General features: G+C 53.5%; 1 protein-coding gene across 1 annotated transcript in view; it reads right to left on the reverse strand.

The window, feature by feature from the left end:
* Window positions 1-436: 436 nt before the first annotated feature.
* Window positions 437-22,553, reverse strand: part of DGAT2 (diacylglycerol O-acyltransferase 2) — a 31,688-nt gene continuing 9,571 nt past the window's right edge. The window contains exons 2-8 of the mRNA XM_045483966.1: window positions 17,124-17,252; window positions 11,668-11,775; window positions 11,205-11,275; window positions 4,655-4,859; window positions 3,863-4,037; window positions 3,277-3,479; window positions 437-1,624 (exon numbers count right to left, since the gene is read on the reverse strand). Coding sequence (XP_045339922.1) covers window positions 1,470-1,624; window positions 3,277-3,479; window positions 3,863-4,037; window positions 4,655-4,859; window positions 11,205-11,275; window positions 11,668-11,775; window positions 17,124-17,252 — 1,046 coding nt within the window. The 3' untranslated portion in view covers window positions 437-1,469. The remainder of the gene's footprint in view (window positions 1,625-3,276; window positions 3,480-3,862; window positions 4,038-4,654; window positions 4,860-11,204; window positions 11,276-11,667; window positions 11,776-17,123; window positions 17,253-22,553) is intronic.

The raw sequence follows: 22,553 nt of genomic DNA on the forward strand, positions 1-22,553 counted from the left end.
ATGAACTACTCCATGGAAAGGCCCATGTGGCAAGCAAGCAAGAGTGGCCTCTGGGCAATAGCCAGTGAGGAAGTGAACGCTGCCAGCAGCCACACGAATGACCTTGGAAGTGGGTCCTCCCCTGGTCAAGCATGAGGACGACTGCCGCCTGTCTGATTATCTTGACTGTAGCCTTGCGAGAGGCCCTGAGGGAGAGGGTTCTGCTAAGCTATATCTCGGCTACTGACTCTCAGATTGTGTGGTGGACACAGTGTTGTGTGAAGCCACTGTGTTGTGGAGTCATTTGTTACACAGGAAAAGATAACCAATACTACCGTACGGCGTGTAGACCACATAGACCAAAGGAGCAAGGGGGAAGGCTTGGTAGGCAGCCCAGATGGGACCATAGCCTCCCCAAGTGTCAGGGGCAAGGTGCAGGTGAAGTCCCAGCAATAACTCACAGAGAACTCTCGTTTTCATTTATTCGTTTTGGAATTTACAAAAGTGTGACATGGGACAATCATCTCATCAAGAGAAAACAGAACACACAGAGGGGCTGGGTTTCTTCCCTGGTTCCTCCCCTCTCAGAAAGGCACAAATATGTGAGGCTTGGGTTCGGGGGCCTCCTGTCTTAAGACCAATGTCATGCTCAGAAGGCCAGGCCCCTCTGTGAACAGGAAGAGGGACCCTTTCCTCACACTCATACTTGGGTTATGGGCTAAACAAACCGAGGCCACTGGGAAACATGTGAATCAGGCCAAGTCCAGGTCTGTCCTGGGCACATGTTGTCAGCACCCTGTGGAAGACTAGTCACTCCAACTACAACGTGGTGGCTGACTAATCCTGGAGGCGGTGCATCTGGGACAGCGCTGTCCCTAGCACCGGCTGATCGCCACCCTGGTTCTTACCCTGGAGGCCTCAGATTTAAAAGACTAACTGGACTGGAGCTGGAGCATTCCAGATGCTCATTACTGCACTCTTCAAGTTGGGGACAACTGTGCCCTCCAGGTCTTCCCCTTGGTATGAGGGGCCAGGCCTGCAGTTAAGTGTGGGGTAGGTATTTTAGAATAGAGGTGTTTGTATTAGAAGTGGCTCCTGCCCCTCATCCTGCAAGTAAAAAGAAGATAACCTAACCCTGGTCTGAGTCACCAATGGCTGTCCTTCTTTCCCAGTTAACCAGGACTGAGTTTTGTCTGTAATTTTGGGGAAGGAAGAAGAAGGATTGCTTGAGAAACCATAAAGGCCCAAATGCATCAGCCACCACCTAGAACAGGACAAATTGGAACTAAAAGAGTTGGAAATATTCACTTTTTCCTTATTAAAAAAGACCTAACATTTGTAATGGTTTAACAAAATTATTATAATTTCTTTTAAATAACCCACAGACACCCATGACGCTTCCAAATTTACAGAACAAAAAAGCATTCGAGAACTTGGTAGAAAACGATTTGTAGCTGGTTCCTGCTAGGAGCTGGCCCCTGAGGGCGGGCTCAGTTCACCTCCAGAACCTCAGTCTCCGGGAGGCCGAACTTGGTCTTGTGCTTGTCGAAGAGCTTCACCAGGGCCTCCATGTACATGCTGTGGTACAGGTCTATGTCCTGCTGGGTTGGGTGCTCCAGCTTGGGGATGGTGATGGGCTCACCCACTGCGGGGATGGGGCAGAGGCCTCTGGTTAGTCAATCCACTCGGACCCCCCTGAGAGTCTACCATGATGTTGATAGCAGTGACCCTGCACTACGTGCCAACCATGTGCCAGGAACTGTGCCAAACGTGCTCCACCTCAGGTTGTCCCTGTTACAGGGGAGAAGACGGGAGGCTCCAGGGCACGGGAAGGGACCTGCCTGAGGCCACACAGTCACTAAGCAGCAGGTGGGATCAACACTGCCTGCTCCGAAGGCACTCAGTTGGAAGGTCCCATGTAAGAGTTATGGGACCAAGTAATGGCTTTGCTCTTGGTCTGCTCCAGGCAAGTCACTTTGCCTCTCTGAGCCTCAGTTCCCTCACCTGTCACATGGGGCTCCTTCCTCATAGGACTTTGATTAGGATTTTGAAATCACATGACATGCTTTGAAAAGTGTGCTGAGGGAGGAGGAGCCCATCATTCATACATCCATTCATTGCTTTATTTTCTGCATCTCCGTATTCAACTCATCCCAAAGTCCTGGCAAAGACATTTCGGAAATTTCTCCCAAGTGCATGCCCTTCTCTCATCACCACTGCCATTCCCTTCGTCCCTAGTGGCTACCACAGGGGCATCCCGCATTGGTCTTGTGGCTTCCATTTTTGACCCTTCTAACCCATTTTCTATCCAGCAGCCCAAGAATCACTTTAAAATGCAGCTCTGAACCTCTCCTCCCCAAAGCCCTCAAGTAGCTTTCCATTCTTAAGGTGAAGAGCAAACTAGTTCACACTGCCCACAGGAGCCTGTCCCTCTCCAGCCACACGTGTGCATGGATATGTCCCTGCTGCCTCAGAGCGGTCAGACCGGGTATAGGATTTGCACGTAACAAGAGTCAAGAGTGAGTCTGGGTCCTGTCACCCAAGATGCAGGCAGTTAGTCTTTGTACAAATACAAAGCAAAACACCTGACCCTGGTAACTCAAAATATCTACGTGAGCTTTGGCCCCTAAAGTCCATGGCTTGCGGCCTACACACTTTTGTGTGATCTCTGGCTTGTGAGACACACACACACACACACACACACACACACACACACACACACACACCCAGAACAACACAGCTGAGGGAGAAGTGCTGCCAGTTTTTGCTATACTTCTCAGAGGACTATGCTCCAGTCATGTTGATGTTTTTCTTTCTGTTCCTCAAAAATCTATACAATCTTGCTGCGGGAACTTCACTTAAGCTAATGTTTCTGACAAAAAGAAAACCTCTCTTCTTCCTGTCTTTTGCTAGATAATTCCTATTCAGTTAGAAGTGGAAGAGTCACCGCTTCTCGGAGGTCCACTGCAACCCCCCCAGAGCACCCTGTACATTCCCCTCACACCCCCTCCTGGTCTTTGCTTGACAGACTGGTTTTCCTGATCTTCCCTGACAGACTCCTGGGCCCTGCAAACACGGACCGTTAAGTCTTGTTTTCTCATCTGGTGCTGCTTGGCTCACAGTGATGGAACTATCTCCACCCCCACTGGCCATTCCCATCCGCACCCAAACATGTCCACAGCTGCATGGTTTAGAGCATGGACATCAGAGCCAGAGGGCCTGCATGTGAATCTTAACTCTACCACAAACTAGCAGTGGGGCACCTCGAGTTCAGGGGCTGCAGGCAGGGGAGCTCACCAATGGTAGTGATGGGCTTGGAGTAGGGCACCAGCCCCCAGGTGTCAGAGGAGAAGAGGCCTCGGCCATGGAAGATGCACGGGGCAAAGCCAATGTACTTCTGGAACTTCTTCTGGACCCATCGGCCCCAGGAGCCCTCTTCAAAGATCACCTGCTTGTATACTTCATTCTCCCCGAAGGAGTAGGTGGGAACCAGGTCAGCTCTGGAAGGGAGAAGCCAGAGTCAGTCACACCCTAACTGCTGGCCTCTGATCTCCCAGCAGCATGACTTATTTGGCCCCAGGGCACAGTCTTGCACATGAGCTTGGCCTGTAGCCCACCTGCAGGAGCCCAGGAAACACAGGCTGCATCTCTGCCCCACTCAGACACTCAGGCTACACTTGGGCAAACTTGGTCTGAAGCTCTGGCATCCAACCTCTCCTCTCCCACAGGATGGCAAATTCCCATCTATGCCTTCCTGGGGTTTGGGCCTTGCTTCTAGGAGCAAGGAGTTGCTTTGTTTGGGCCAAGCAAAGCTTTGGAGGGCTGTGCATGCATGTGCATGCTGGTGTGCACGCGTGTGCATGTGTGTGCAGGTGGCACTTACCCGTGGCGTAGGGCCAGTTTTACAAAGCCCTTGCGATTGCGCAGAGTGACTGCGTTCTTGCCAGGCATGGAGCTCAGGGACTCGGCTGCACCCCCCACTACGATGATGATGGCATTGCCACTCCCATTCTTTGAAAGCAAGTAGTCTATGGTGTCCCTGTTCACAGGGCAAATGCCTGGCAGGGAGAAGGACATAGAGTCAGGGCTGCCCATAAATGCACTCCCTACCCCCTTCATACAGCCAAACATAAACAGAAAGAGCCCTGGCCTTAGGCTCCAGACCTAACCCAGCCACTAGAAGCTGTATGGCCCTGCGTAAGCTATTTCTTTTTCTGAGCCTTGGCTTACTTATGTGTAAAATGGAGATAATGATACAAGGTTGTTTAGGGAACTTGTTCATTTGGCAAACATTCCCCGAGGTCCTAACACTGCCAGGCTATTGCTAGGTGCTGGGGATCCCAGCGAATCAGGGTGGCAGGGGCTGCAGGCCGGTGGATAAGGACAGATCCACAGAAAGTGATTAGGTTGTGCAAAGGGCAGCACAGGGGCTGGGTTGCCCAGAAAAGGAGTCAGAGCAAGCATCGTAGGGAAGATGTTATGAAAACCGAATCCTGAAGGATGCATGAATGACCCTGCTCAGCCCTGACCCACCATGCCTATGGCCGACTGCACCTCTGAGCACAGGACCAGCCGCTGGGGCACAGTATATGGGCTCCCTGACCTCTCTATCACCTTGCTCAGTGGAAAGGCTCGGGCCTGGACAAGGGTGCAGCAGGGGCAGGCAGATTCTCACCTCCAGACATCAGGTATTCCCTCAGCACCGGCATCCGGAAGTTGCCAGCCAGCGTGGCCAGGTAGGGCCTTATGCCGGGGAACTTCTTGCCCACTTCTGTGGCCTCTGTGCTGAAGTTACAGAAGGCACCCAGGCCCATGATGCCATGGGGGTGGTATCCAAAGATGTAGTTCCTGGTGGTCAACAGGTTGTGTGTCTTCACCAGCTGCAGGGTAAAACTCAGGTCAGAGGAAACTGCCAGGAGAAGGGTACCGGGGCACGCCCAGGAGACAGGGGAAGGACTGCGTGTGTCATGCCCGATGCGACTCTGGGCCTGAAGGACCGCAGGGTCTCTGCACACCTGACCTCAGACTCTTGGCAATTGGCATTTAGACTGTGAAGTCCCCAGGAAGGGAGGGGGAAACTTTCTCTCTCATGCCCTTACTTCTCCAGCCCAGACACAACAGGTCCCCTTATCTGTACCCTGCTCTCCTCCTGGACCCTTTCTCCTCATCCAACCCCTGCCGCTCTCAGATAAAGAGGGGTGTCCAGTTTTCGTTGGGGTAAAGTCCACATCCTTCGGTTAGGGCAGAAAAGGGACAATGCAGCTGGCCTGAATGGAAACTTCCTTCCAGGCAGCAAGGCTCAGCTAGTGCTGCGTTGCAGGGAAGTCAGGCCAGCAATAGCCCTGTGCCGGCCGCAGTGGGGGTGGGGGATCAGCTGTACGGCCAGGCAGCTGACCTGTGGTACTATCAACAAAGCTGGGATGCTCTGAAGAAGGACTGGCTTCCATGAGGGCTGCCCCCTCCCCTGGGGCTGGTGGCCTGGAGGGTGGGGTGGGTGGTATAGTTTCCCTATACCCTGAGGCACCTACCCAGCATTGCAAGGAACTTGGTAGGGGTAGAGGCACTGAAAGGGATGGAAAGCAAGGGCATTTGGCTCAGAAAACATCACTTCTTTTCTGATTAGACAAGTAATAAATAATCATAGAGCATTTAAAAAATACAGGAAAAGGGGCACCTGCGTGGCTCAGTTGGTTAAGCGTCCCACTCTTGATCTCGCAGTTTGTGAGTTTTAGCCCCACATCGGGCTCTGTGCTAACAGTGCAGAGCCTACTTAGAATTCCCTCTCTCTCTCTCTCTCTCTCTCTCTCTGCCTCTCCCCCACTCTCTCTTTCTCTCTCTTTCAAAAGTAAATAAACATTTTTTAAAAAATACAGGAGAGGCGCCTGGATGGCTCAGTCGGTTAAGCGTCCCACTTTGACTTAGGTCCTGATCTCATGGTTCGTGGGTTCAAGCCCTGTGTCAGCTCTGTGCTGACAGCTTGGAGCCTGGTGTTCTCTCTGTCCTTCCCCCATTCACGCTCTGTCTCTCTCTCAAAAATAAAAATAAACATTGACAAATTTGTGTTTAAATACAGGGAAGTAAAAAGAAAATCCAAAGTACCTGTCCTATCTCCAATCCTGATAAACCACTCTGATGTGTTGAATCCTTTTTGTCACTCAAATACACACATGCTCTTTTTTAAAAACCACAAAATTAAGGGCACATGGTTGATATCATTTTTCTACCAAGCATATCATAACTATTTTTCCTACCACGATCCCTCATTAACATGTCTCTCGTGGCTGCATTATTCCGTCACACAGCTATGCTGTACAAAATAGAATTATAATCAAACTCCGATTGATGGATCTTTAAAAACCTTCTAAAATTTCCTTCAGAAAGAATGCTTCCATAAGTATCTTATTTTTGTCCACATATCTGATTGTTTGACAAACTTCTAGAAATACAATTCCTGGGTCAAAGGGTATGAACATTTTGGTCTTGTGGGCTGCCCTGCCTCTAGAGGGGTGGCACCGATAACATTCCTACTTGCTGTGTTTGAAAGTACCCACGTCCCTGCACTGGTGCCAGCTAGAGGCAAGGCATGGGCCAACAGCAGAATGTCAGGAGCCCGGATTTACCACGACTCCAGGTTTGGGAACCCCCATCTGAGGGAAGGATCTTGTGCTCAATCTGGGGCGAGGGGGTGCTGGTGGCTGGCCCTGGGAAGCTGACATCTGAAACTTCAGGTGACAGAGGCCTGAGGGGGATGGTGTCGATGGTGGCCGGCACCATTCCCAGTTTGGTAACTGCCAGAATGTGCGCGAGCAACACCCTACGAGTTTCACCCTCTGTTGCTGGGTCTTCCTTACTCTTCCTCTTCCTCTTTGCCTTTGGCAAGCACATTCAAGTTGTTCAAGAACTCAACCAACTCGAAGCTGCCCCCTACGTAAACGGGAAAAAGCAGCAGTGTAGGTCCTGACTATTGGGTAGGGGGCAGCCAGGGGTTGTAAAGGGGGCCTGGCTTTACATGAGCCTTGCAAGGAAACTGCTCCGAGATTTTGCCTCCTGAGGAGCAGGTATGCCCACCACACTAGCTTGCAGTAAAGTGAACCCTGGGGCTGGCTTCTAGGCGATGGGATGGTGTCAAGGTAAGAACGGAGCAGCCAGCACCGCACTGGTGACCTGCCCCAGACTGAATGCTGGGTCTGGGAGTCCAAGACCTAGAATGGGCTGGAGGAGCCTTGACCTAGGCCGTTTCTTTGATCACAAGGTAGAGACTGAGGCCTAGAGAAAGGAGATTGCAGCGAATCCTACTCCACCTCTAGACCAGGCCACCCAGTGGGCTTTTCTCTGAGCCACTGGGATCAAGTGCGCCACCTGGTGGAAGCCCAGCTGGCTCTTTAAATCACCTCCCCCCATGTGTCTATCTGGTGGGGCACTTGGTTAAGTGTGCTACCCCGAGGTACACTGCAGGTTAACGGCCCTTGGGGCAGTCACCGGAAGAACAGGCATCTGGTCGGCTTTGATCTGTCTTCATGCCACACTCCCCTGCCCCCCAAGGCTGGACAGAGCGTCCATTCTGGAGGGAGAAGGAAGGCACTGACACGCTGGCTCCTGTGTCCCCTGTTTCCCATGGCAGAGTTGCAGCCCCAGAAGTTTCCCAGGCCAGGCCTGCTTGCTAACATGAGTGAGGAACACATCCTGGCAAGTTGCTTCTCCCACGCTGCCTCCTAGGGCAAGAAAGGTGCGCAGATAGGCTTGTCGTACCCTGGCACCAAACAGAGGAAGAAATTCAGAACCAGAGAGGAGCAGAGACTTGCCTAAGCTTACACAGCATTGCACAAAGGCAGAGGAACGTAGGAGGGAGAACATGGGCCCTGAAGCCAACAGCTTTGGTTCCTATACCTGCCCTGCTCCTGCCTTGCTCTGGGACCTCGGGACAGTCCCCCCTCCCTGGACCTCAGTAGGACCGTCTGGGAAATGAGCAGATGGACAGATAGATAATTCTAAACTCAGAGAGTCTTTCCTAATCTCTTCTCCAAAGATCCTGCCTATTCCTCAGGGATTAGTGACCCAGGCACTTCCTCTCCTCCTCCAGGTAGCTGGTGGTCCTGGTGGCTGCCGCTAACACATGAGCTCTCCTGTGCAGGGAGAAGGGAGGCTCTGAGGGCTCACTGAGCTGCTCTAGTGGCAAAGCGCCATGCAAAGAAGGGAGTGGGGAGGTGTGGGTGGGTGCGTACAGCTAGAGATCATTCCATAACCACTGATATGAGGCCAGGAGAAGCGGGAGGACCAGAAGGGCCACACAGAACACCACAGGGCGTCAGCCCTGACGTGAAGACACCAAGGCCAAACCCTCCCTGCACAGAAGAGGAGCCTGAAGCCCTGAGGATCAGGGGCTGGGCCAAGATCACCAATAGGTAAGCGCAGAGCCCAGGCTGAGGCTCAATGCCCTGGCCTGCCTCATGCCCAGGCTGGCTTTGGTCCTGGTGCCTAGGGGCCCTCCCAGGGCCAGCTCACATGTGCCCTGCAGCTCCAACTCCCAGGTGAATTCTTGGAATGGAAGTGTGAAAAGGGACACAGGGTTTGTTTTGGTTCTTTTGGAAATGTGGACATCAGTGGGAGGGGCACCTGTTTGTCCCAGCTTTGACCAAGGGTCACTGGGTCATCCTGTTCTGGGTGGAGGAGGCTACTGGCCTTGAGGAAGTTTCCAGAGGGATAGGCTGCTCTAATCACTGGGGCCTGGCCCCTGAGGTAAGGGTCCCGGCAGAGAGAACAGAGGCCATAATCCCTCACATCCAATCATAATTGACCACTTTTTATTATAATAACAGCTCCATTTTGCAAGTGAGGCTAACGAGGCTCAGCGAGCTTGAGAAAGTGTGTCTTGTGGTCCCATGGGCAGAAAGTGACAGTCTAGCAGAATCTGCCAGATCGTGAGCCCACCTAAACGGGACCAGGGCTGACTCCTATGTGTCCCCATGCCTAGCACAGAGCCCAGTGCTGTACAGGGAACAAAAACTGTTGGTCAATGAATAGAGTGACAGAGCAGGAACCAACCCAGGTCTCTAACCACGGGCAGAGAGAGGGAGACCCAGGAAGTGGGGCTCAATCCAATGGGGAAATCCAGCATTGCAGCTCTTCCAGAGAAACAGGCAATAGGAATTTAGTGGGGAAAAGCCTGGGGCTTGCATTCTAGTGCACAGACTTCCTGTGCAACCTGGACTGGACCCTGCCCCTCTTTGGGACTCAGTTTTCTCACTTCCAGACTGAGCGGGTTGGGTCTTATGATACAGTATTGTCCCAGCAACAACAGCCTTGAACCCCCTGCAGCCAGAGAGATGGAGTCAGGGAAAGGCAGGAGTGGGAACTCTGGCCCCCAGGATCCTGGGAAAACTGGCTCAGACTGGGGTGTGCAAAGGGCACGCCCTCCCAATACTGAGTACAGTGGGGAGGAATGGAGGGTTAACTGGCCACCTCCTCCAGGCAGCATGCCAGGATGCCTAGTCGCTGACTCACAACAGCAAACATACACCACCCTGCACACATTCACTCTCACACACACTGGTTCTGCTTTTCAAACCCCACTGCCTTCTGCTGGGTTACCCTAAGCAGCTAGGGTGTGCCGGCGCTGGGATGCTCAGCAAGCTGGCCAGACAGGTCTTTCCCCTGCAGGAAAAACCTTCAGGATTCTGCCAGAGTTAGCTACAACCCCCCAGCATTGCCCACATGCACCATGGCCCACATGCCTCTGCCTTGCCAGCCTGGCTTGAAAACTGTCGGCCGACGGCCAGAAAAAGATGAGAAAAAGTCCAGACCAAGCCACCATTTATACCATCAGGACCTTGAGGTTGGCCCCAGAGAAGACAGGTGCTTAGAAGACCAGTGTGTACCAGAGCAGCCAATGATACAGAAGAAAGAAAACTCAGAGACCAACTTAGGTTTAGACTACGTTGGGGAGACTATGGGGAGACTGCATGCTGGTAGGGATGGTGCCTCACTGAAGGTCATACTGGGCTCTTCGAGCCTGCATCCCCCAAGCCTGAGGGAAGCCTGAGTACCTACGTTGAGCTCATTTCCTACAGCTCTGCCGTACAGGGAGACAGTGTGCTGTGATGGGAACAGTCCAGACTTGAGGCAAGACAGTAACTGGAACTTCAGCTCAAATTGCTCCTAGCTTCATTCAGCTTTATTACTCTCTGACCTTCAGGCTTTTCTTCTGGGAAAGAGGGATAAAATGAATACCCGCCCACAGGGTACTGTGGGGGTTAAAGGGAGCTCCTTGAAGAAAGGTGCTGGTTTCTAGAAAGCTCCCAATAAATGGAGATCCTCCTTCTCCACTCTACCTCTTCAACATCCCCCACACTCCAGACTTCTTCTCAGACTCAGGTGCCTATGTGCTCATTGGTTTCCATGCCTCTTCAGTGCTACTCCTCTTTAAGATGGAGTTCTAGGAGCACGTCCTCCAGAAGCCTCCCCCTGAGCACGTCAGCAACCAGGGCCTCGCTCTTCTTTCACTGCACATCTCATTTCCTGGGCCCTAATTCCCAGGGTCATGAGCCCCAGCGACCTACCTGCAACTGGCCGAGAGAAGCGATATTCTTCAAGAGCTTCAGAAGGAAAAAAAGCCCCCCACACTTACTGCTTTAAGTTGCGCCCGTGGTTCAGGTCAGATGGACTTGAAACTATCTTAGTGTTGCTCTTGATAAATCACTGCCATTTTAAGTTGTGCCTTTAATATTGACTCAAAGGCAGACAAGCAACGGCCATGATATCTATTGTATGTGCTCCTTCTATCACGAAGGATCTCAGTGTCCGAAACCTCTTTTAGCCAAATGCTAGAACAAATCTTGTTTCCCCAAGAAACTTGCAAGCTTCTTCCTTTCCCAAAATAAAAACCAACAACTATCATGTTTCCACGTTTGCCCTGGCTGCCAGGAAGCTCAGAGTTGACCACGAAGCTCAACCTCTGCAACTTTGTTGGACTCGTATGGCTGAAATACTAGTATTTTTTCCTTCCAGTCTTGACTTTTCCTTTTACCCAGTATCACACTGTATGTATCCCAAATTGCCTCAAATCCTGCATCAGTTGGGGTAGAATATGAACATATGTTCATAGTGGAAGTGGTCACATGGTTCAGCTGAGCACACTTGGTAACTGTGGATGGATGAATTAAGGCTTAAGTTCCGATTTCTCAACCATTTCTGTCCTGATACCCAAGGTAACACCCACAAGTCTTTACCTGGATGGGAAAGTAGTCTCGAAAGTAGCGCCACACAGCCCAGTTTCGGACCCACTGTGATCTCCTGCCACCTTCCAGGAAACAAAATACAGCATTGAGAAGGAGTGGGAGTAGGGGCGGGTGACGCGTGGGCAAGGCAGATAAGACAGAGCCCCTGTGAAACCCTGAGTTGGGGGCCTACCACCCTGTGGAGCATCTCCTCCCCCCTTCCTGCCAGGCCCTTTGCCACCTTTGTTCCCTCACGTTATGCAAACCCTTGACTGAATGGGAGCTCCTCTGAGGACCTGGGTGGTGCCCTCTGAGGGGCTTTTAACACCTCAGACCACCCCCTGGGCTGGCTCCAGGCTTTCCCCTTAGTAAGTGCTAAGGAAAAAGGGGCGGCACTCACGCTGAGGAAGTTCAAGGTGGGCAGGAGGGAGCGTCCCAAGGGCGAGGGGGTGGGGCTGGGAGGCTGTGCTCTCACCTTTCTTGGGCGTGTTCCAGTCAAACGCCAGCCAGGTGAAGTAGAGCACGGCGATGAGCCAACAGTCAGTGCAGAATGTGTACATGAGGATGGCGCTGCAGGCCACTCCTGGTGGGGACGCAGATGGCCACAGATCAGGCCCTGTGGTCCCCGGGGCGGGGGGGGGGGGGCCTCCGTTTCCCCCTGGGCAAAGGCTCACCAATGACAGGGCCCAGGCACAGCTGGGGCCGCGGGCAGAGAAGGCCTGTAGCCACAGCCTGGGGAGGAGCAGGCTCCCGGGGACAAGAGCCTCATCTAGATTCTGATGGGCGTCCCTGGTGTCGAGGGGCTCATGGGCTCCATGTGGTCTGGGCAGTAGTGCTGGGGAAGCCATCCTTGGAGCTGATCTTTCTGGCCTTTCCTCGCACATTCTCCCAACCCCAGTACCTCACCCCCCCCCCCCCCCCCGCCACCGTTACCGTGGACACAGGGAGGGACCTGCCAAGTGCCTCTACATCACAGGACTTGGGTGGAGCCACTGTCTCATGTGTGAGGCCGGGAGACTTTATCCCATTTTGGAAATGAGAACACCAGGGCTTGAGGAGGAGGTAACATGTCCAAGGTCACCCAGCAGGACGGTGGCAGAGCCAGGATTCAAACTCAAGCTGGACCAGTAAAACCAAAATTTGCACCAGGCTTTAGAAGTTCACCCAAAATCAGGGCGCCTGGGTGACTCAGTGGGTTGAGCTTCAGACTTCAGCTCCAGTAATGTTTTCACGGTCATGAGTTTGAACCCCGCTGTCAGCCTGTCACCATAGAGCCTGCTTTGGATCCTCTGTCCCCCCTTTTCTCTGCCCCTTCCTTCTTACTCTCCCTCTCAAAAAATAAAAAAAAAACATTAAAAATTAAAGAAAAAAAAAAAAGAAAGAAAGAAATTCACCCCAAATCAGAAGCCCCAGACTGCCACCAGAGGGACCTGACAGAGATGGATTCCTGCCCCAGGAGGAGGGCCGTCTTCTACCAACATAATGGAGCAGCAGGCAGTCCCAGGCCAAAGCCCAGAGCCCATAGGCCCCCTTGCAAAACCCCAACAGGGCCCCCAGATGACTGTCTGGGTCCAGCTTCCATGCAATCACTCCTTTCTGGGTCTCCTGGCCCTAACATTGAATAACGTGGCACAGAAAGGAAGGAAGGTCTGTGCCAGAGCTGGTTTACCTCATGGCTGGCCCCTAGACGGCTTCCTCAGGGCCTCTCTTCTTCCCACTTCTACCCAGCCATCAAGGTCTAGCTCAGACCAGATCGTTTCAAGATCTGTTCTCCAGTATCACACTACCCTTCCACACGGACCTCTCACCTCTGAATTCTTCACACTAGGGAAGGGGGGCACATCTTCTTTGCTCCCTGGCACTCAGTCTAGGGCTGGGGGCAGCAGGTACTCATGCTTGTAGAAGTGTGGCTTCCGTCTAGCACCCTCTCCACTGCTCAGGGGGCGAAGTCAACCCTTGCTGTATGCCCACTCTGCTGGGCCCTGTGCTGGTCATGGGTGCTCCAGGGCTGCACAGCTCTGCAACCCATGCCCTCTCTTCTTCACATTATGCTGAGCCTTCTCTGGTTTAATGAGGGACAGGGGAGGTCTGGACGGACTCTCCATGAGCCTAAGAGCAGGAAAATGGTGGGCCCTTGTCATCCACAATCCAGTCCTGTTCTACTCCTGAGCTAACCTCTCTCAAGGTAGCTGAATACAGCACAACTATCTTGGAAGGGGCAATGAACATAGAGTGACGGGGCATCCAGCTTTTCAGGACCAGCTTAGGAGTGTGACATCACAGATGGGGAAGGTGAGTCTCTAGGGAAGCGTTTGCAGTCTACAAAACTTTGTTAAAGGCAAACTGGGAAGTATTTGAAGCAGCTTGGTGAGTGGCTACGCCTAAGTTAAGGTCACTAACAAAGTCACTCACACTGTTGAGCAGTTGCCTTTGGTGCCCTTTCTTAAGCCTGGGACAAGGGCCATTCTAGCCCTCTAGACTCCAACAGGCACCCAAGCTCTTTGAGAGGCCAGGCGGATTCTCCAGGCAGGGCCTGGGCAGGGAGGGCCCTGAGGTTCAGGCTAGGGTTTGAGCATCCTGGAAATCTAGCTGCCATCAAACCCCCAACTCTCCTAAGGGGAAGAATGACCAGGGGATGCTGAGCCACAGGCCCCAATGCCCCACTGCCTCAACGTCTGGGCTCTCTGGGAGGGTGAGAATCCCTACCTACTGTCCTCACTCTGGTGCTAAGGCAGTCTGGATGGAGAGAGAGAGAACCCATGGAGAATCTAGAGACTGTATGCTAGTTCTGGACTTTCTCAGCCCAGGTGGCCACTCTCCCTAAGCCCCACATGTCCACAGCATGCGCCAGACTACTTCCTGCACACAGCCCTTCAGCCTGAGCTCCCTGGGAGCTGGAACAGTGTCCTACTTACCTCTCCAGCCCTAGCAATCAGCCCAGAAAAGGCTTCCTGAACAAAAAATGACCTGAACCCACCAAATGGCCTCCTTTCTCAGAGCCTGACCCCAGTCCTCTGAACAAAAGGTTCCCTGCTTCACCATCGTGGGCTACAGGGCTGCAGCCGGAAGCCCCATCACAGGGTCCATGAAGTGAAAACAACTACTTAAAGACCCTGCTGGCTCCATGCTTGGAAGGCCCACGGCCACCTTCACAATCGCCCCCTCCCCACATCTGGGTGAAACTGGTGATTCAAAACTCTCGTCACCAAGGCCTGTGAGCAGGGTGGCCTGTGACTGCTCAGTGGCAGGGAGGCAGCAGGCCCGTGATGAGTGTGGACGTGCTCTTCCGTGAAGCCTTAGCCCCGCCACTCATCAGGTGCGGCCCCTCCTTGAGCCTCAATGTTCTCACAGGGTGTTGGGAAGGTTACATGAGACGATGTGAAAAAGCGCTTAACACACAGCTAAGTGTCCCCTCTGGAGATCCATAGACTCGGATGGGGAACAAAATAACACCTTTAATTTGTACCCATATCTTAGGGAAATTCCGTATTTCCTTCATTTACGCGTGTAACACACCCCCGTAGGATTAGCAGTGACACCAACAGAGAACAAAAGTGCTTGCGTGTCCCATCTACAGCAGTGGCAGATATCTTAAAAAATGATTTATTCTCATCACTACTTAAGAATTATAGTAACGGTAAAAAATAATTGTAGTAATCATTAAGCCTGCTGCTAGATCTTTCTATTTAACGTAATAATAGAGAGGCACACGTGTTACTGTACATCTAATTCGATTTCTTAAATGCACACATATTTACACTTCAATGTCACTGGTTTTCTCTGAAATCCCCTATCCTTTGCATGACACATTTAAACACGCTGAGGAAGTCGTATGTATAGCCTTTGCCACAAGGCCAGAGGAGTCCACTGCACGAAAATGGTAAAGAGTCACGCTGTTCAGAGGTAGGTGATGGGGCCAGAGCAGCCTCTGTAACACCGGATGAGCCTCTGCCAGCGGATTTGGGTGGGAGCAGGAAGGAGTGGCGGGCTGCCCAGGGCAATAATTAGCGGCAGCTCAGCACACCTACCCATCCAACCGGGCTTGGGTCCCACCTACACGAGGGCGTTGGGAAGATGCCGGGCCGGTTTCTGGGCTATGTTGGACTTGATCAATTGTTAACCTTCAACTTGAGGCCAGTCCCTGTTGCACACTGCATGGACTGGGGTTCTACCTGCTGCTCTGCTCCCCATCAGCCACGCTCTGACCCACTAAGCCGGGGATAGTGGGGGCTTCTTGGTACGAGTGGGGACAGAGGGACCTGCTACAGCAGGCTGCGCAGGTGTCTGGGAGGCTGTAGCCCGTGGGGTCCTGTCCTGGTCCCACTACTTCCTCCTCATTCTGGGTAAGGCTCTGCCCCTCTGGGCTCTCTACTCTAGGACCCTTATAAGTGGCCAAATGTAGTCCAAGGTGGCGGTTTGAGCCCTAAGGGAGCCAGTTTAATGGGCTCTGTTCCCCAGACCAGTGTTGACCTCGTAAAGTCCCTGTAAGAATCTGAGGACCGTAGTTGCCCTTCACCCCAGAAAAAGGTACACATATTCTCACATATAATTCTTCACCTAATTTGGAGGGTTCATGGTCCTCTCCCTAAAGCCCACTCTTGGGCCTAAAGGTGAAAAGGGGCTATTTCAGATCAGGTCCACTAACTCTGAGCTCTCTGGGAAGGTGGGCTCCCTGGAGGGTGCACTGGGCTTCTACCCAGATCCCAACTGTGCCACTTAACGGGCTTCACAGCCTCGGAGAGTCACCGAGCCTCTAAGCTTCCATTTCCTCACCTGTGAAGTAGAAAGTCAAGGAAAGGCGCATCAAGTGCCCGGTACACTGTGGGAGCTTGATAAACAGCACCCTGTCCCAGCCCTCTGCCCGCCAAAGGAAGGGAAGGGCAGCACGGAACTGCCCTGGAAATGTGGTCTCAGAGGCCCCCACGCCTCCTGGAAGGACAGCCGCTTTGCACTGACAGGGCAGCTCGTGATAAACCCCATCAGCCCGGACAATCTTAAAGAGTGGTGTGCCCCGAAGGACTCTCCACAGGCACTGGAATGTGCTCTGTGATACTCTGCCCTGACTTGCTGGGAGGCCACTCACCATGCTGAGAACACAGGAGCCTGGGGAAGAAGCGAGGCTGCTGGGAGAGCAGGGGCTGGCCCGCACAGGGGCCCTTTCCTCCTCCCAGACAATCCCCCACGGCCCGACCCTGCTCTGGCAGCCCAGGGCCAGGGAACGAGTGCTTGACCAAGCTGGACCTGTAGTAGCCAAAGCACTGCCAGGGGAGGGGCTGAGAGAGAGAGAGAGAGAGAGGCTTTAAATGCGCCAGAGGGAGTAGCTGGGGACCGTGTTGGGCAGAGGGTACCGACAGCTGGGAGGGGGTCTGAGGGCACATCCCAACAGCAGCTCCCATACAACAGGGCCCACCGTGACCAGGCCCTGTGCTGCAGGCTCTCATCCCTTATCTTCAAGTCCCACAAAGGACGCATGGAGTCAGCAGCACTTTTGTCACATTTGCAAAGAGGAAACAACACTTTCAGAGAGCTCCGGGCCACAGAGCTTGCCTGTGGTAGAGTCACGACTCAAACCCGCACTGTACCACACTAAAGCAAAGCTGCACACCTACTGGAAGATGGATGTGGGTAGGCAGTGTGGCATGTGGGAAAAATACAGGCTTTGGGGGTCTTACAGAGGTGGATTCAAATTTTTGTGACTTGGGGTAAGTTACTTACCTTACGTGAGAGTTGGGGGTTTCCTATCTGGGAAATGGGAACTGTACCACCGCCTCCCACTGCATCTCACTGAGTCCTCACCCATGCCTACGGGTAGAGCACTTGATTGGGCACCCAAGAGATGCTCTTACCCTTCACCCCTGCAGAGCAGAGCTCCTGCTCTCACCTTTGCTGGGGAGGCCCCTGCCTGCCCTCACCCGCTAAGCCCTGGCTTACCAAGCACAAGGAAGGACAGGACCCATTGTAGCACCGAGATCACCTGCAGCTGCTTTTCCACCTTGGACCTATTGAGCCAAGTGACGGAGAAGATGTCCTGGAGGGCGGAGAGGATGCTGGAACCAGTGCCTGCAGCAGAGGGGACAGGTCAGCCTGTTGCCACCCTTCCTTCCAGCCTCAGAGTTCCCAACACGAACCCACCCCCACATACACACTTTCTTACATGTGAGAGGAGCATGGGCCACAAAATCAGACAGCCCTGGGTTCAAATCCTAGCCCTGCTACCCAGTGGCTCTGTAATTCCGGGCTGTTCGCATACTTCCCTGTGCCCCAGCTTTGACAGATAGCCATTGGGAATGGCGTTCCCCTCGTGGAGTCATTCTGGAGACCAAATGAAGTATCCAAAGAGGCTGGGGGGAAGCTCTCCATAATTTCCAGTTCTCTTCCCTCCCCCTTTCACCCCAATCAAACTCCTGTCCTTATCCTTTATCTGGATCTAGTACAAATATTTAATCTTTACTATCTGTGCCTGTGAGGCCAAGGACAGAGGTTCAATATCCAACTTGCAATGTTTTTTTTCTCCAAGTGTACTTTGAGTACCCCAGTCCCTGCCCCCTCTCATCCTCACGACCCCTTTTCCAGCAGTCTGAGCCCTCTTGTCCCCACCCAACACCACCACTGCCATTACCACCTCCAGAGGGATTTACCCTTTCGGCTTCATCTCAGTGCCCAGAGCTTGGGGCCCAGAGAGGAACGGAGCAGGAGCTTTTGCTTCCCTAAAGGACCCCATGGCCAGTGAGCTTCAGGAAGCTTGGGATAGTGAGGGCGGTAATTATGTTTGCTACCAAGCAGGTGCCAAGCCTAGAAGTTAGGCCAAAATGTCCCCACTTAATTGGCTCTTTGGCTGTGCCCCCAGGATGATGCCCTGGACTCCAGTGGCTAATAGGCAGTAGGACCAGAAAGCCTGGTGATGGCAGGAAAGGCAGAACTGGGGAAGAGCATGGGTGAGGCTCCTCACCCATAGCCTACTTCTTTCAGCATCTGGGCCAAAGGAAGTGGGTCACTTCAAACCCCCACATCTGCTGAGCCCCAATTGCATACCCTGCACTCTATACGTCTTCACTGAGTGCTTCCTGTGCGCTGGTCAAACATTCCTTCACACCAGCCACTCTGCAAGGCCCAAGCACTGAGTCACAATCTTGTCTTTGAGGGTCTCTTGACTTTTCATCCTGGGAAAAGTCCTGGGAAAAATCCTACTGCTGGGAGAGGGTTTAGGGGCTTACACTCAAGCCTTTGCATTTCTTCAAAATCTGGGCAGCAACAGAGGAATTTAGAAAGGGACATAACCCTCATCTGCTGAGAGTTAACAATTGCTTTGACTTTTAGGAGACACACAGATAACACCAGACCTCAAGGCAGACATACCAGTCCTGTCTCCTGTACCTGGTCTAATGGATCAGAGGAAGGGGTCATGGAACAGCAGAAGACCCAGACGCCAATTCAAACCTCGGTTCCACTCACTATGTGACCCCAGGCAAGTCCGCCAAGGCTCCTTGCCATATCCCCAGGGCATGGCACCTATGGGTGCTGAGTAGCCCTGTATACTCCACGGGCATAACTGGGGTAGAGGTGGTCGTACGTGAACTTACAAAAGCAAATGAAGCTGGGCCACAGAGGCATTCCAGAGGCTTTGGCATAATGCTCCTTGGCCCTCTAAATAAAAACCCTACCACCACGGGCCCTTTCTACCTTCACACTTTCCCAAAACCCATGCTAGAGCCTGAGGGCCCCCCTGGGGTCAACGAGTAGGGCCCCATTGGACGCTCAGGTGACTGAGGAGGAGCACTGACTTGCTCAGGGTTACCCAGGCAGTAGGAGGTGGAGCCAGGGCTGGAACCCAGGACTCCTGCTCCCGGCTCATGGTGCCTCCCTTTCCCCTACAGCAGGTGCCAAGCACAAAGGGCTCTTGTACTTGTACGTGGGACACAGCAGATCTGTGACAGGTTATGCTCAGGGCCTGGCAAACCTGTCCAGAAGTGGGGAAAGGCCTGTGTAAATACATGGGGGAGAGAAGTGTGGCCCAAGCACAGGCCTGAACCCCTGATCCCAGGGCTGGCCTCCCAAGTCATGGCTTTGCTGCTGGCTCTGCCTCCTGAGCTGTGCTGGATGAAGTGAAGTAAGAGCCGTGGCAGCTAAGGTCTGGGTCCCGGTGTTGTGGCTGCAGAGAAGACAGAATATACTCCAGCACCTTCCTCGTCCAAGTGCGGTCTGAGCGCTGTTTAGAAATGTATAATCTAGGCTCCAGCCTGCATCTGCCAAATCGAAGTCTGCATTTTAACAAGATCCTCAGTCCAAGGTCTCAGGTAGGGTAGTCTGGAGCAGGGGCGGAGGTGGGGGAAAGAGCTGGGACCTCCACCTTCTGCTGGGCAGGGAATAAAAGGCAATGGTCGTGGGACCAATGCCTACTGCAAACAGGACCCTGAGGTCAGCAGCTTGAGGAGTGCTTAAGGAAAGGGCTCACTGGGACGCCTGGCTGTCTCAGTCGGTGGAATATACAACTCTTGATCTCAGGGTTGTGGGTTTGAGCCCCACATTGGGTATAGAGGTTACTTAAAAATACAGTCTTTGAAAGAAAAAAAAAAAAAAAAAGGAAAGGGCTCTGGGTGAGGGCCAGCCGACTGGTTCCACTCATCATATGGAGCTCTCCTGCTTGGGAAGAGGCCACACAGTAATTCCCCACTGGTGACATATCCCCCGTTGAAACAACTGAAAAGACAAGTTCTTCCTCATGCCTAATCCAAATCCATCTGCTAAGCTCATCTCACAATTAGATGTGGCCACAGTGCTGGAAGGTGTGTGACCCTCACCCTAATAACCAGACAGAAAGAAGGAACCGGAGGGTCTCACACCAGCCCCAAGGCAAGCGGCCAGAGCCAGTTTTTTCCACGCTGCCCAGCCTGTTCTCACCCTGTCTTATCCCAACTATCTCCCACAGCCCATTCTGCAACAAAGTAGGAAATGCCAAGCACACTGAGAAGTGACAGGTGTTTCTGTGGAAGTCAGAGTGAGGTGCTACCCGGAGTGGGAGGCCAGGGGGATGCTGCCTTCCTTCCTCAGGCCTGGCCCGCTCAGCTGCCTCTGGGCCAGACCATCCCAGCCTGGCTGACCACAGAACCCAGCCCTGTTGCTGGCCTACCCATGACACTCAACCCCAGCCCCAGTGGAAGCCTCCTATGAACATAAGAGACGTCAAGCCATTGTTCCTCTGCCCGGAAAGCCCCTCTTTGCGTTGCCCACCTGATGAGACCCTGACAATGAGATAAGGCAGCTCGTCCTTTGAAACCCAGAATGGCCAAGCCTTTGCAGAGAGGTTATCATTCTTTCCCTGGGATTATGAAGTCTGAAGCCCATGCAAGCCTGGAACTGTCAGAAGCCATCATACCTGTCCCCTGCCCGTGGAGAAAGCCTGTCTGGAATGAAGTCAGGAGAGGCCCATGGAACAGAGAAATAAGAGAGAGAAAAGGAGTCCTCACTCTGGGTCCCATGGCCCCTCCCCTCATACTAACTGCAGATTACAAATCTATTCTCCCATGATGCGGCCAGGCCTGGGTCTGATCCATGTCTGGGTTCCCAGTGGCCTGCCAGCGCCTGGCCCAGAGCAAACACTGAGACGGGTTTGCTGAGTGAGAGGAGCAGCAGGTCTCTGATCTGGCTGTTCCTCAGGCCCCCCAGCTGCCTCTCTTCACGGCCGGGTGAGAGGCATGCTGCCCACGTGACCCACAGAGTACTATCCACCGGCGCTCGGATTCCTCACCAGGCCTGTGAGCTTGGCATCATCACTCCCACTTGGAAGGTGATAAAAAAGTGACAGGGCCAAGGTCACTTAGCCAGAGGGTGGCACAGCAGGACTCAATTCGGGCAAATTGGATTTGGCTTGGATTCTGTCCCTAGGCCGCAGGTCCCCCCGAGTTCTTTCTCTCTTCTCCCCACAGCCAAGTGGGGGGAAGCTGGGGGGGGGGGATGGGGAGAATGAATGACCTGTTTTCCTTCACAGGGGAAGACCAGGAGCAGGCATATTGTGGAGTGAGTGAAGTGGTAGCAGGCCTCCAGGTTTCAGTCCCAGTTCTGCCACCGACTCCTGTGTGACCTTGGCCAAGTCACTTTACCTGTCGGGGCGTTGGTTTCCCCATCTGTAAAATGAGCGATCTCTGCGATTGCTCCAACTCCTGGGGATACCACCTAGAGGCTTGGTACAGTTGCCCAGCAGATGAGGCTCAGCTGGGTACCCTCGGGTCAGCACCCAGCTGCCAGCAGCTCCTCTGCCGGGCTGTGGCGGAAACTGGTGTGCAATCAGATGCCACCACCACCGCCGCCTTCACACTTAGCCTGACTGTCCTCCAGCCCCGGGTGGGGCTGGCAGGGAGTGACAGCATCTAGCTCAGTCTACTCTGCTCCCACGCCGCCCTCTCCTGGCCTCCCCCAGCACAAAGCACCCTCCCCGCCCTCTCAGCACCAGTCCTGCTGGCCGGCCTCCTCTGCCAGCGTCTGCTGGGTGCCGGGCTCACACCTGACTCGTCCGTGTGCCCTACGCAGGGCCTGGTGAGAGACGGTGCTCACAGAGGTTTACACATGAATCAACAGACCACGAGCCGCAGATGCAGTTGAAGGCCTGGATGTCCGAGTGAGTGGACAGGAAGTGGCTTGACAGGAAGGCCCCAGTGCCCTCAATGAGGACCTTGGCCAGGGTGGGGGGGGGGGCAGGGGGCCTCCCTCTCCCTCCCTGAACGTGAGTTCCCCCTTGTGATGCAAACAGAACCCACTACCCACATGTCTTTTTTTTTTTTTCATGGAAGGAGACAAGCCGAGCCACAGGCTAACTTCACGAGTCCCGTGAAGAAATGTTCCCAATAGCTAATTCAACTAGCTGCTCCAAGGCAGGCACCATCCATCTCACCATTTATTTTACACAGCTCGTTTGCTCCTAGATCAGGGGAGGGCAGAGGGAGTGGAGCTGCCAGAGAAGCCCAGAGCAGTTCTCTTACACCCAGCAAGGAAGCCACCCCATCTATATGGGGCTTCGGTGTCCCACGGTACTCCCCAGGAAGGCAGGCAAGGCAGGGATGGCAAGCCCCATTTCACAGAGACGGAAACTGAGGCAACTTAAAGCCAAAAGACATTAAACCCGTCGCCTGAGGTCAGGGTACAGGAGAGCTAGGACTCGAGGCTGGTATTGGGGCTCTGCGTCCCTCATCATTCCTATGAATGATGGGCTGGTCCCCATGACACAAGCCAGTGCACACCCAGACTTTAGGAACACGCCCCTGCCCGAGGGAGGGCCACCTGCTTGGCCCCAAACCGGGCCCCGAGTCTACTGCGGACATCCTCCCATGGGCTGGCTATACAAGGGATGTGACCTCCACCCCCACATGC

Source organism: Leopardus geoffroyi, chromosome D1 (genome assembly GCF_018350155.1).
Source record: "Leopardus geoffroyi isolate Oge1 chromosome D1, O.geoffroyi_Oge1_pat1.0, whole genome shotgun sequence".
Lineage (NCBI taxonomy): Eukaryota > Metazoa > Chordata > Mammalia > Carnivora > Felidae > Leopardus > Leopardus geoffroyi.